Below are 15,679 nucleotides of genomic sequence, written 5' to 3' on the forward strand. Positions count from 1 at the left end.
TGAATCAACACTAGAAATGTAACAATGAAAAATCAACACTGGCCAATTCCTATTCATTTTCATTATGTGAACCTAAAGACTCCAACAACAGAACAGTCGTTGACATCAGCTTTGATTGATAATTTGGTGGAGTCTTTGGAAAACACGTGCATAAAATTGAATTGAATATGAATGTTGCATGCATATCTCTCCAAATACTTCCAACAAAATTACAATAATATAGATATCTGGACTGCATGGACAAGAGTGTAGAGTAGACTGATGTGGTTGACGTCAGCTTTGATTACTGTGTTCTGTTGTAGGAGTCTTTAGGACACATGCAGGCGTTCACATAATGAAAATGAATAGGAATGGTGCGTATCTCTCCAAAGGGCACTAAAGCTGACGCACGACTCTGACTGCGGTGAAGATGACTTGGAGGCGAATCTAAAGCTCGAACAAGTTGCTCAGAGTCATTCACTGCGGATGCTGAAAGGAGAGATGAAAAGCAGCAACGTGCGTGCGTTGTCACTCCTCTTTCCATCATTTGCTGCCCACGGTGAAAAGCGGCGCGGCTGCTGCTGCGCACAAACACACAGACCGCCGCGTGCGCTCCCTCCAAACCACACGTTTTCATCTCTATCTCGTTCATTCCGGTTCCAGTGACCAACCGGGGGTGACAGAACACGGCTCTGTGAACATCACCATTCAGCAATGCCTTATAACGAGCATTAGTGGCAGTAGGAGAAATGTGGGGCTGACAGGAGCTATGGTCAAGCTGCTGCGCTAGGCTAGGGGCGAAGAAGGCGGAATGAAAACAGGTTGCGGGGCTTTCTCTCAGTGAAGTGGATTGTTAAATGTTCCTTTCTCTTCCTTTGACGAACATGCTTTATTTTCAGTTGGTGATCATGGCGGGGACGGTCATGCTGGCATACTACTTCGAGTACACGGACACGTTTAACGTGCACGTCCAAGGGTTCTTCTGCTATGACAATGCCTACGCGAAGCCGTACCTCGGACCGGAGGAGTCCAGCGCGATCCCTCCCGCTCTACTGTATGCGCTCGTGGCAGGGGTCCCAACACTTGTGGTGAGTTTGTCTATATTCACTATTTCTATGACGTGGGTATATTTGAATCGGCTCCTGATTTATACTGTTAACATTTTTCTGAAAAAACTCTACCAGAGGTTAACGTTCATTGGCTAATTTCAGTTACAATTGTTTAATTTGCTTGTCTATTGGAAATTAACTTGCATAATGCAATCGATGAAAATAGACTGTGCTTAGAATATAAATCACAACACTTGCAGACAGCAATTGATTCCTGTCTCGAGTTGCCATAGCAAGCAATTACTGTAGCTTATACAAGTTGCTTTAGACTGGTATTTCATGTTACTGGCCCTCAAGAAACTGTACTCTGTATCTTTAAATCAGGATCGATTAATTCATAGATACATAAAGGCCTAGATCAAATATGCAAATGAGTTATAACGTCAGCACAATGCTAGAAGTCTTACATCAGTGGTGGCACAACACACATGTATAGGGGCAATAATACTCAAACATATTTAGGTGCCTACATATGATTAAACTTTCCCTAGGCTCAATTATACCACCTTGGGGGCCATGCCGTCTTTGATGCCAGACAGGCTTTATTAGAATGTCCTGCTCTATTTTATGGTTTCATTAACTAGATTATGTCCTCATTCCATTCAAGCTGTCAACATGGAGCTTCTGCACTTTTGCAGACAGTATTGTGCGCCCCAGATGTCACCCTATTCCCTATATAGTGCACTGCTTTTGTTTTGACCAGAGGGCTCAAGTGTAAAGTAGTGCACGGGAATAGGGTGCCATTTTAGACCCTGCATAGGTCTGTGGTCTATGGCAAGGGTGTTCTAGTCCAGGAGTATTCAACTCTTACGAAGGCCGGAGCCTGTTGGTTTTCTGTTCTACCTGATAATTAATTGCCACCATCTGGTGTCCCTAAATCAGTCCCTGATTAGAGGGGAACAATGAAAAAACACAGTGGAACAGTCTTCTAGGTCCAGAGTTGAGTTTGAGTGTTCTAGTCAATAGGTGATGTAGTTCTAGTGATACTTTTTTCTTAAAAAACACCACTGACTATTTATTGTATATTTATTTTATTTTATTGTATATTTTATTGTATATTTTCCAGTAATAAGTCAGGCTATGGCTATAGTCCAGTTATTTTTATACAGTATATGCATGCTTGGTACTGACTGTACACAGAGTTCTTCCTTTTTTGACACCTTTACCTGACTTTTCTTGCATAGACAAATAACAACACCCACATGCTGCGTCCCACACACTTCCAGAACAGTCAGGAACCTAATATAGAAACCATAGATAATATAGCAGGCTCTATGACAGAAACCCTCTCCTTCAAAGCACTGCAGAATGCAGGCTAATACATCAGGTGATACAACCATGATAATTCTGTAGGCTATACTTAATTATAATGTAACCTTTATTTAACTAGGCAAGTCAGTTAAGAACAAATTCTTATTTACAATTACGGCCTAGGAACAGTGGGTGCGGGCGGAACGGCAGATTCTTGCCTTGTCAGCTTGGGGATTCGATCTAGCAACCTTTCGGTTACTGGCCCAACACTCTAACCACTAGGCTACCTGCCACCCCAAGTATTGCACCCTATGCTTGACTCTTACCACCCCAGATATTTGGTGAAGGATTGTGTCTCAGGCTAATGATCACAATTTGTAATCTATTTAATAACAAGGTTTAATAATGCTTTAGAGCAGCGCCTCAAGTCTTGATTATAAGGTGTTGGGTGTCAAGTTTCTGTATTTGAAAAGTGTTGAAAATGAAGAAGGGTGGTTCTTTCTGCAAGCCAAACCCAATATGGTTTCTGGCCACTGTTCTCCATGCACAATGACATTCATGCCTCTGCAGATGACAAGTATTTGATTGACAGGATGCTCATAGGGGACATTCCCTCTAGCCTACAATGCTGTGGTTGTTCCCTATTCCTGAAAGAGGTTATCACTTTGGAGACTCACTGGCATATTTTAGAGGTTGCTGCTTGTCAGGATTCCCTGTTGGACTGAGTGTGGTTGTAAGTGACTCTTCTTTCATGTTATGTTTTGACTTGGGGCGTCTCCAGTCTCCAATGCATTCAGATGCATTGTGCTTTCATTTAAATATTTCAGATCCCATCTGCCATTTTTCCATTTGTCTGACATTTTTTACTCTTTGTTATGTGGAGGATGGTGTTGAGACATATGATTATGTCAGTGTTGTAGTGTAACTGTGATGCTCATGAACAACCTTATGTGCTTACAGCTCACTTATGTTGAGGTTATCTAAAATATACAATTGTATTATACTAAAAACGTTTTTTTGATAGATTCTATGTTGAAAATCTAGTCGTTATTTGAGATAGCACTGACCGAATATGGGATTTTGTGGTAACAGGTACACACACGTACTCATGATGCACACACACACACTAAGCCAACTGACTGAAAGTGTCTGTAAGACGGATGATGACCTAAGCAGATTCACACATTCAGTTCCAGCCCAGGCTGGATGAAAACCTCTCTTGCTGCCACATAGTGTGTGTGTGTGTGTGTGTGTGTGTGTGTGTGTGTGTGTGTGTGTGTGTGTGTGTGTGTGTGTGTGTGTGTGTGTGTGTGTGTGTGTGTGTGTGTGTGTGTGTGCGTGCGGGGGATCTATTACAAAGTAGTGTTGGCAGAGAAGATACTGCCTCCTTAAAATGTGCTGCTCAGAAATGTCTTATTGGATTTACAGTGGAAGTAAAACCAGAGGATTCTGATTGGTCGGCAGAAGGTGTACTGAAGTTTAATAGACGTGGGGTTGCCTATATATTGTAATTGGTATGTACAGCAGGTAGACACTGAAACTGTATATGCTGCAGACTTTCTTGCCACCTTATTCCCTATGCAGTGCACTAGTTTTGACCAGGGACCATTTGGGATAAAAAGCAGTGCACTACAAAGGGATTAGGTTGCCTTTTGGGACACAGCATAGATTGAGCAGGGCAGTTTCAGTGCGCTATAGTTGTTACGTCTACCATACATAATCCCACATACAATATCCCTTTAAATTGATCTTTTGAATTAAGAAATTGGTCCACTGCCATTTGACATAATCAAAACCACCCAGAAATATTAATGTTTTAAAATGATCAATTTGTTTGATAATCGCCAGACATGTAAACCACATTAAGATGTAAATACTCTTATCGTTTAGATTAGAAGTATCAGGTTATAAGTATTTATAAGTATGGTGTGTGTGGATCATATATTGGAATGTGACTATTAAGAGTTTATAATCAATGTTTGATTAATGTCTTTACATGGGATTAGAGAATGTTTGCGCTTTTGAATTAGACAAAAAAACATGACCACGAACATTGTGGTCGATTCTAAACAAAAGAAAACAACACACACACACACACACACACACACACACACACACACACACACACACACACACACACACACACACACACACACACACACACACACACACAGCCATTGTTAGTGCCTAATTTAATGACATTCAGCGGATAAACTGATGAGAAATTTGATTGATTGCAGTTTAGCCAACACTGCATATTGGCTATTGAAGTCTGGGGTAAGTTTAAATCCAGTCGTGCTTTGGCCTGGAACACTACATCATGGTACATAGTGCACATGGTATTCAACAAATGTCTGCAGCACTAGACCTGTTGCAGTTAAGTTTTAATTAAACTTGTACTTGTTATTCTACTTACTTATCCAGAGGTGCAACACAGTGTAAGATACTGTATTTCTACAGACACGACAGCACAGCCACTAATAAATACTGCATTCTCCCTACACTGCAAAAGTTTGATCTCAGACGCAGTTTACTCAGAACTTCTCACCACTTGAATAGAAGTGGTGAAATTTGTAGTGAGGTTTTTTAGCAGAGCATAGCTGAGTGGTGGTGAATGTCTTTAAAACAGTGCTCGCTTCTTGACACACCACTTAACGAGACAGCATGAGTAATGTAAGGTAGAGATACAGTGCAGTCCTTGTGCTTATTCCTACCGCCTGATTGAAACATTCTGCAATTTCTGCTAAATGGGTTTGAACTTTTTGGGTGAAAAATACAAGTTCTCTCAAACTCTCACCGATTTCTTTATGATGTCATTCATTCAAAGAGAGTACTACTGTTCTAGTTGTTGATTTAGGCCGCATTGAATGCTTTGAATTCCGCGTATTTGGTATGTAGGGCAATGTTATCTCCTTCTTCATAGCTCATAATTTCAGTTTGATGGTGGATTGATGAGTATCATGGTATGTAGGTTGGCTGTTGGCTACTGAAAATAAATAAATCATTCTCATTTTTCTTCCAAGCCGATCAGTGATTCTGTTCTGCTGCAAGTCCTATTAACCCCTGGGGTTTGGTTGTAGTTTAAAAAAAACGTACGCTCAATCTCAACCGCCATCTTTTATTTATGACCCATATGCAAATCTCCATCTTCGTTGAAGAACATGTGATTAGCATTTCAGGGCACACAATGGTTTAGCTTAGGGCTATGAGATATCATTGTGTGGTGGTGATGTGCTTAAAAAGTAATGAGAGCGAGAGAGAGATGGTGGGAGGGGAGGGGACTTAGCCCAAGAGCAAGGAGCAACAACACCCACAGCTAGCTAGCTAACTTTCAAAGGATTAATATTCAGAGTATATATATCCTTCCTCATATGAAACACTTCAATAACCCTCAATAATAACCTCCAATGTGATGGATCTGGCTCATCAATATGGAATACAGTTGGACTGATGGCTGCCTCGAAGCCTGCCTGCCTGACTGTCTGACTGCCTGACTGACTGCATGGACAACTTCAAATATCCTTCGTCCAGCCAGTGACTTAGCCTCTCAGTGCCAAACGTATTAGGATACAATGGACAAATTGGTCACACCGGGTGTACTACTTCAGGTCTACATGAAGACATATTGAGTCATACTGGCCTCTTAAGCCATCAGAGAGAGGGCTGGTTAAAACACCATTTTGCTCTCCTCTCACCCTGGACCTGACAGGCTTTAGAAGTCACAGGGAAACTGGGACAAATGGCCTAAGTCGCTAAGGGAACAGTAGTTGGCATTTAGCGGCTCCTCTATGTGTATGTGTGTGTGTTTGTTTGTGTGTGTGTTAGTGCTGAGAAGGACGTCTAGATGGAGACGTGGGTGGCCTGTTAGGCCGTGGCGGTCGTGCTCCCATGTCAAGGTGATGTGATGCTAAGTGATGTTACTGGGACGGGGTAGCAAAGTGACCGTTACCCATCTGCATCTCAGCTCACAGCTGTGTGTGTGTGTTTGTGTGTGTGTGTTAAACTACATACCTCTGCATCAGCATGGGGCAATGTTAGTATTGGAATCCACATCAATGGTGGCGCACGCACGCACACACACACACACAGCACAAGGGTCAGTTTGATAGTGTTAAAGACAGTATCGATTCAGGGCCAGGCCGAACACCAACCAGGAAATAAATACATTCACATCACATCAGCAAAACGTAGAACGCCAGCTGAGCAAAACGCCATAAAACAGCCTAGTAATGTCAGTCTAAGCAGACACAGACAGCCACACTAACTCGTTTAACTGCTGTCCTCATAATACTTAGAGACTGTAACATACTGGAATTGCTTTTGTTTGTAATTTAAGCTTTAGGCACTGTGGTTATGGAATAAGAAGTGGTATTGTGATTGTGACAGGGTGAGCAATGCAGTTTGTGTCATATCTTAGCATGAAGCCAATTTAACTCAGAGAATTATCAGTAAATGAAGATAAGCTGCTCTACAACATAATGTCTGGTTTCAGTTCTATCAGCCAGTTATATGTACTACATACTAAGTCCCCTATAAGTTATAAGTGCTATGTGCAGTGCCTTCAGAAACTATTCACACCCCTTGACTTTTTCCACATTCATTTTATAATGACTTCCCGATCTCTGTACCCCACACATACAATTATCTGTAAGGTCCCTCTGTCGAGCAGTGAATTTCAAGCACAGATTCACCCACAAAGACCAGGGATGTTTTCAGGCCAGGCCAGGCTTCCAATGCTTAGCAAAGAAATCAAATTAAATAACATTTTATTTGTCACATGCGCCAAATACATCAGGTGTAGACTTTACTGTGAAATGCTTACTTACCACCCCTTTCACAAGAATGCAGAGTTAAAAAATAAGAAACATTTGCCATTTTTTAACGGAAATAGTAACACAATAAAATAACAATAATGAGATTATATGCAAGGAGTACCAGTTCCGAGTCAATGTGCAGGGGTATGAGGTAGTTGACGTAATATATACATGTAGGTAGGGGTAAAACTGACTAGGCAATCAGGATAGAAAATAAACAGAGTAGCAGCAGTGTATGTGAAGAGTGTGAAAGAGTGTGAAGGTGTGTCTATGTGTGAGTGTGTGTGTGGCGTCAATATGCATGTGTGTTTTGTGTGTGTGAGCGGTGCATGTAGTGTGTGTGTGTGTGTTGGAGTGTCAGTGTAGTATATGTTATAGTGTGAGTCCTGTGAGTGTTCATAGAGCCGGTGAAAGACAGCCAGTGCAAGTAAAAAGGGGGTCAATGCAAATAGTCAGGCTAACCACTTGATTAACTGTTAAGCAGTATTATAGCTTGGGGGTTGAAGCTGTTCGGGAGCCTTTTGGTCCCAGACTTGGCCCTCTGGTACTACTTTCCATTTCGGTAGCAGAGAGAACAGTCTATGACTTGGGTGGCTGGAGTCTTTGACAATGGGCCTTCCTCTGACCTTGCCTGGTATAGAGGTTCTGGATGGCAGGGGGCTCATCCCTAGTGATGTGCTGGGCCGTACGCATTACCCTCTGCAGTGCCTTACGGTCGAGTGCCAAACAGTTGCCATACCAAGCGGTGATGCAGCCAGTCAAGATGCTCTCAATGGTGCAGTTGTAAAACTTTTTGAGGATCTGAGGGCCCATGCCAAATCTTTCAGCTTCCTGAGGAGGAAGAGGTGTTGTCGTGCCCCCTTCATGACTGTGTGGTATGTTTGGACCATGATAGGTCCTTAGTGATGTGGACATCGGGGAACTGATGTGGACACCGGGAAGCTCTCGACCCACTCCACTACAGCCCTGTTGATGTGAATGGGGGTGTGCTCGGCCCTCAGTTTCCTGTAGTCCACAATTAGCTCCTTTGTCTTGCTGACGTTGAGGGAGAAGTTGTTGTCATCGCACCACACTGCCAGATCTCTGACCTCCTCCCTATAGGCTGTCTCATTGTCGTCTGTGATCAGGCCTACCACTGTCGTGTCGTCTGCAAACTTAATGATGGTGTTAGAGTCGTGCGCAGCCGTGCAGTCAGGAAATCCAGGATCCAGTTGCAGAGGGAGGTGTTCAGTCCCAGGGTTCTTAGCTTAGTGATGAGCTTGGTGGGCACTATAGTGTTGAACGCAGAGCTGTAGTCAATGAACAGCATTCTTACTTAGGTGTTCCATTTGTCCAGGTGGGAAAGGGCAGTATGGAGTGCAATATAGATTACGTCATCTGTGGATCTGTGAATTGGAGTTGTTCCAGGATGTCTGGGATAATGGAGTTGATGTGAGCCATAACCAGCCTTTCAAAGCATACATATGTGAATGCTATGGGGAGATTTAGACATGTTTTTAGACAGGTTACCTTTGCGTTGTAGGGCACAGGGACTATGGTGATCTACTTGAAACATGTAGGTATTACAGACTGGGTCAGGGAGAGGTTGAAAATATCAGTGGAGACACTTGCCAGCTGGTCAGCTCATGCACTGAGTATGCGTCCTGGTTATCTGTTTGGCCCTGCGGCCTTGTGAATGTTAACCTGTTTAAATGTCTTACTCACATCGGCTACGGAGAGCGTGATCACTCAGTCGTCCAGAACAGCTGGTGCTCTTATGCATGGTTCTGTGTTGCTAGCATCGAAGCGTGCATAGAAGGCATTTAGCTTGACTGGTAGGATCGACTGAGCAGCTGAGAGCTGGGTTTTCCTCTGTAATCCATGATAGTTTGCAAGCCCTGCCACATCAGATGAGCATCAGAGCTGGTGTAGTAGAATTCGATCTTAGTCCTGAATTGACGCTTTGCCTGTTTGATGTTCCATCGGAGGGCGTAGCAGGGTTTCTTATAAGCTTCTGGATTAGTGTACCACTACTTGAAAGCGGCAGATCTAGCCTTTAGCTCAGTGCGGATGTTGCCTGTAATCCATGGCTTCTGGTTGGGATATGTACGTACGGTCACTGTGGGGATGACGTCGTCAATGCACTTATTAATGATGCCGGTGACTAATGTGGTAAACTCCTCAATGCCATCGGATTAATTCTGGAACATATTCCAGTCTGTGCCAGCAAAACAGTCCTGTAGCTTTGCATTCGCTTCATCGAACCACTTCTGTATTGAGCGCGTCACTGCTACTTCCTGTTTGAGTTTTGTATGCGTCTCTGTGTGTGGAGTAAAGGTGATCTAGAGTTTTTTTGCATCTAGTTGCACAGGTGACATGCTGGTAGAAATGAGTTAAGACAGATTTCAGTTTTCCTGCATTAACATCCCTGGCCACTAGGAGCACTGCCTCTGGATGAGCATTGTCTTGTTTGCTTATGGCCCAATACAGCTCGTTGAGTGCGGTCTTATTGCCAGCATCGGTTTGTGGGGGTAAGTAAACAGCTACAGCATTATTTTATAGTATGAAGAATGCAATTGAACATATATTAATAAAATAGAAAGGATATGTAATGAGAATTTTTTATGTTTGTGTTTTTCTCATTTCTGTGTTCTATTTATGTGCTGTTCTAATAACCAATTTCTGTGTTCATGCAAGTGGCTGACTGAAAGAATCCTCACTATCAGTAGCTGAAATTTGGCAGTACGCCCAGACCTTGTTTTGAGAACGAGAACAAAAGATATCTCAGTTTCAAGGTCTCAGCTAAGAGAGAAGAAGCCTCGTGAGGTATTGGTCTGTCACATGTTATGAACCAGTATTGGTTGGTCACATGAATGAAACAAAACGTTAATGATGAATTAATTATGCTAAATCATGCAAATATAACGTTTCTGTGTATAGCCATACAGTGGGGAGAACAAGTATTTGATACACTGCCGATTTTGCAGGTTTTCCTACTTACAAAGCATGTAGAGGTCTGTAATTTTTATCATAGGTACACTTCAACTGTGAGAGACTGAATCTAAAACAAAAATCCAGAAAATCACATTGTATGATTTTTAAGTAATTAATTTGCATTTTATTGCATGACATAAGTATTTGATACATCAGAAAAGCAGAACTTAATATTTGGTACAGAAACCTTTGTTTGCAATTACAGCGATCATACGTTTCCTGTAGTTCTTGACCAGGTTTGCACACACTGCAGCAGGGATTTTGGCCCAATTCCGAGGTGCATATTGAAGAACTGTCCACATACACATACTTTTCGTGAGCCAACACGATGAGTAGGCCTACCGAACAGCAAAAGCCTATGTCAATCTACTATCCCCCATAGTACAAAAGTTGACCTATTCTATTCTGTGTGAGATTGTCTCAGACAGTTGTGGGATGCGATAGATCCCAAATTAATTCAACCACTAGCATCAAAAAAACTGTTTTAAGCAATGAGCCTGACACAACAGATTAGAAGGTTTAGCTTAAAATGTTGATAAACTATTTCGCTTATATGCTGCGCTTATAAGCGCAGCAATGCGCACACGGTAGTAGGCTATAAGCAACAATATTCCATTAGCAGGAAAACACCATTCTCAAAAGTGACCACGAATGCGATTATGTATGTATTGCTATAATTATAAAGGTGCATTTTTATGGTGAAAAATATCTTCCCCAAACTTGAAACTCACGAGCTGTGTATGTATGCCACTTAGGCTCTACACTCGTTGTAAAGCAGATTAATGTGCTTGATTTGAACCTCTACAGTGTCGGTGGGTGCACAGTTATGAACTTGAAAATGTATTAATAAACCAATTAGGCACATTTGGGCAGTCTTGATACAAACAATTTTACAGAAATGCAATGGTTCATTGGATCAGTCTAAAACGTTGCACATACACTGCTGCCATCTAGTGGCCAAAATCTAAATTGCGCCTGGTCTGGAATAATACGTTATGGCCTTTCTCATGTTTTTTTCTTTGTATTATCTTTTACAAGATTTAATGTGTTATATTCTCCTACATTAATTTAACATTTCCACGAACTTCAAAGTGTTTCCTTTCAATTGGTATCAATAATATGCATATCCTTGCTTCAGTTCCTGAGCTACAGGCAGTTAGATTTGGGTATGTCATTTTAGGCAAAAATTGAAAAAAGGGGGTGCATCCGTATGAGTTAAGAAGTTATTTGGCCTCTTCACAGACCTTATCAAAGCATATAGGTCTATGGGCTAGGCTACATGATGTGTGCGACTATGATTTGGGTATCATTCACAAGTGATAATATATCATTCACAAGTGATAGGCTAATATTGTCACGCATCACACTATTCTTGATTTAATCTTGTATTTACATATATTAAATAATATATGTGTGAGATTTGTTTTGATTTAGAATTGACCGTTATCATGCACCTGTCTCGAAACAGGGGCCACGGAAAAAAAGACATGTCTTCTATGCCCTTAAATAGTGAACAGAGGACGCTTTTCACGTGGTTCATTTTCATGCCAACCAGATAGGCTATACTCCTGTTGTAAAGAGAAGCAATGTGCTTAATATTAGGAAAGTTGAGAAATAAATATAGTAGGCCTAGCCCATAGAAAGCTTATAGGATCCTGCTCTTTTTAATAGAGGCCATCACTCTGTTTTCTCACGCAATTGCATATCCTATAGAAATGTTGCGCAACATGAGCTCATAGGCTCTCATGAAGTGTTTGATTAGATTTTCGATTACATTTGCAGTGATGTCAGAGTGATTAGAGGAACAATAGAGTCCGGAGTACCAGGCAGTTAGCAAGTTTGGTAGGCTACCAATGACCATATAGCAGCATCAGAGCTTGGAAAAGCCTAATTACCGTGACTAAATGATCACGTGGAATCGCTTGCCATCAAGACTCGTGACCGCCCACGAGGCGGTAATACAGTCACCGTAACAGCCATAAACAGGACAGTAAGTACAGTCATGGCCAAAAATATTTTTTCAAGTAACTCACAATTTTCCTCAAAAATAAGTTGAAATTGACCAAAGTACTTAGTCTCCACAATTCTTTATTTCACTGTTAATATTACAGAACCTTTTTTTTTTATTCAGAACTTAATATATCCATTTAATCAGAAAATAAACAGAAATGGCATTCACAAAATTATTGACACGCTAGACTTAATATTTGGTAGCACAGCCTTTTGTCAAAATAACTGTAATCAAGCGCTTCCTATAGCCATCGATGAGCTTCCTGCACCTCTGTACTGGCAGTTTGGCCCACACTTCTTATGGGAACTGCTCCAGTTCTCCCAGATTTGAAGGGTGCCTTCGCCCAACTGCTGTTTTCAGATCTCTCCACAAGTTTTCAATGGGATTTAGATCTGGACTCATTGCTGGCCACTTCAGAACAGTCCAGCGTTTTATCTTGAACCATTCCTGGGTGCTTTTTGAAGTTTGTTTGGGGTCATTGTCCTGCTGGAAGACCCATGACCTTCAACGGAGACCCAGATTTCTGACACTGGGTCTGACATTGCGCTCCAAAATGCTTTGGTATTCTCCTGATTTCATGATGCCATGCACACGTTCAAGGCACCCAGTGTCAGAGGCAGCAAAGTAACCCCAAAACATCACTGAACCTCCTCCATGTTTGACTGTAGGGAAGGTGTCATTTTCTTTGAAGGCTTCATTTTGTTTTCTGTAAACAGAGATGGTGTGCTTTACCAAAAAGCTCTAATTTGTTCTCATCTGTCCACAGGACATTCTCCCAGAAGGATTTTCTCATGTTTCGGTGTGTTTTTGCAAATTGCAGTCTGCTTTTATTATGTCTCTCTCTCTCAGCAGTGGGGTCCCCCAAGGGTCTCCTACCGTATAACCCCCTTTCATTGAGTTGACGACGGATGGTGCGAGTTGAAACTGTCGTACTTTGCGTCTGAAGGTCAACTTGAATCTATGTGGCAGTTGATGAAAGTGCTTTCTCCACCATTTGAACAAGGATTAAGCTAACATTTAGTAAATTATTCAGATTTGTTTGTCTTGTTCAACTGCAAACCAAAGACATACATACATGGATACCAAAATATGTTTTAATTTCAACAGTTTTCTGGAAGAAATGTTGCATTATCTTAAAAAAGTGCAAGGGTGCCAATATTTTTTTGCCATGACTGAATAAATAGAATAAATGCTAGGATCAAACCAAACTCTACATTATTTCAAAGATGTGACAATTTTTTACTTCATGTATGCTTTTTAATGCCTGTTGTAGGCAGTGGATGTTATTGCCTTGATGATGACAGATTGTAAAGTAGATAACAGATAGCAATGATTCAATACCATTGGATAAAACTATCCCCAATGGTGGTTAATATCAGACCAGGGTTCACATACTATTTCAGGTATTTCAATTACTTTTCAATACATTTCAAAACAAGTATTCAGACAACCTTTATTTAAAAAAACAAGTAGTTAAATAGTAAAATGCATTTGGAAATAAAATTGGAAAGTATTTGAAAATACTCAAATACACTGACTCAAATACACTCCAATGCATTTAACCCATGTATTTGAAAATAGTATTTGAAATAAGTATTTTAAAATACTTTAAAATACAATTGTGTTTTTTTTTTTTACAAAACAAACATTCAAATACTCAAGTTAAAGTACTTGTTTTGGGCCTTGAATTTGAAAAGACTCAAATACACAGAAAAAAAGTATTTAAATAACAAATACATGTATTTGAACCCAGGTCTGGTTCATACCAGTTCAGGTCACAAGGATCACAGTGTAGTAATAATACTGTGTAGTATAGTCAATGAAATAGCTATGCTGCTGTAGCATAGTATTTTATATCCTCATTAATCAGATTCTTTACTATACACCCTTAAAGAGATATTTTGAAGCAAACAAAAGAAACATGAGACAGTGAAGCACATAAAGAATGTTGATGAAGTGGCGTAGTTGGCCTCGAGAGCAGTACAATGTGTGTAACCTAGATGTAACCGATTCTGGTAGTGCTAGGCCTCAGTAATGACCTGGGCTGTTTTGTTCCCCTGAGAGGAGGAGGAGGAGCAGGAAGAGGAGGATGAAGGCTCTTTATCACTGTATTCTTAACTGGGACCTGATACAGCAGACCTTAGCTTTTTCCTCCTCTCTCTTTCTTTCTTTCTTTCTCTCTTTTTCTCTCCCTCTCTCCCTCACTCCCTCCCTCCACCAGAGTAGTGTTAAATAAATCACTCATGGCAGCAGCACCTGTGCTAGGGGGGAAACAGTACAACCCTAAGCTCCGGTGTTGAACCCTTTCACTCCCTGGCGGCCCGGCGGCCATTCAGTACTGGACTCCCTGACAGGTCCTGCTGCATCTGTGTGGCCAGTGAAGCGGAAACAGCAACCTGGGAACCTGTGTGTGTGTGTTTGTCTGCGTGCATACGTGTGTGTATGGTCTTTGGAGCCACAAGGTTGCAGGTTTAAAGGGACAGTGTGAGATTTCTGAAATCAAGCACTTTTTCTACTTACCTAGAGTCAGATAAATTCATGGATACCATTTTTATGTCTCTGTGAGCAGTTTGAAGGTAGTGTAGCTTTGCGGTCCATTGCTAATTAGCAGTAGCGCAATGGCTGGAAGTCTACCGAAACAGACTGGAAATGTATTTATAGCTATTTAAAAAGTGATGTGCCCAATTGATACATTTTAAATAGGACTACAATGATAGCAAACCAAACACTGCAAACCCATATACTAGGGATCTAACAATTCACTGATATGCATTATCCCCTGTTCAAATGTTTAAGATATGTGTGTCTGCGGAACCCAACATATATCCAAATGTAGCATGCATATGTCAGAAAATTGATTCAAATGTTACAAATCGCCAGTTCACTAAAATGTTTTGCTCATATTACTTTCTTACTTCGTTTCTGAAAATACTTCTCATCTTGCGTCCTCTCCTTCAGTGTCAAACTAAGCATGTAACTGTGTTGACAATCTTTGATCTACAATTCATTTTGCATGCTGAGCTTATTCAAACTGCACGCTGTGCACAACTTTGTGTGCTGACCAATGAGAGGTAGGCCTGTACCTGATCTTGCACATCTGCGAGTCACCTACAGGATTCAGATTTTTGTTAAATGGCTTGCGCGATAGTAGGCTTTATTAGTTGATTGACAACCAATGTAATTTTCTAGGTTATCAATATCAGATGTACTGTTGAAAATTGTGCTTTAAGTAGCCAAAGATACCTGCAAGACACAAATCTAATCTGACTATACCTGCTGATTGGGGTTTACTGTCGTTAGATTTTAGATATACAGAGTAAAGGTGATCATTTCATAACAAGAAGAGTCATCTCTTTTGCTACCCACACTGCATGGCCGAAGTGGAGGAGAAGAGAAGCTCACTCCTAAAGACTTCCAAACATCTACAGTCGTGGCCTAAAGTTTTGAGAATGACACAAATATACATTTTGTCTGCTGCCTCAGTGTCTTTAGATATTTTTGTCAGATGTTACTGTGGAATACTGAAGTATAATTACAAGCAT

At 41.1% G+C, this 15,679-nt stretch overlaps 1 protein-coding gene across 1 annotated transcript in view; it reads left to right on the forward strand.

Moving 5' to 3' along the window:
- Nucleotides 1-645: 645 nt before the first annotated feature.
- The window catches only part of LOC120028146 (phospholipid phosphatase-related protein type 5-like), a 72,870-nt gene continuing 57,836 nt past the window's right edge, over nucleotides 646-15,679 (forward strand). The window contains exon 1 of the mRNA XM_038973347.1: nucleotides 646-1,067. Within this exon, the coding sequence (XP_038829275.1) occupies nucleotides 837-1,067 (231 nt within the window). The 5' untranslated portion in view covers nucleotides 646-836. The remainder of the gene's footprint in view (nucleotides 1,068-15,679) is intronic.

This window comes from Salvelinus namaycush, chromosome 33 (genome assembly GCF_016432855.1).
Source record: "Salvelinus namaycush isolate Seneca chromosome 33, SaNama_1.0, whole genome shotgun sequence".
Lineage (NCBI taxonomy): Eukaryota > Metazoa > Chordata > Actinopteri > Salmoniformes > Salmonidae > Salvelinus > Salvelinus namaycush.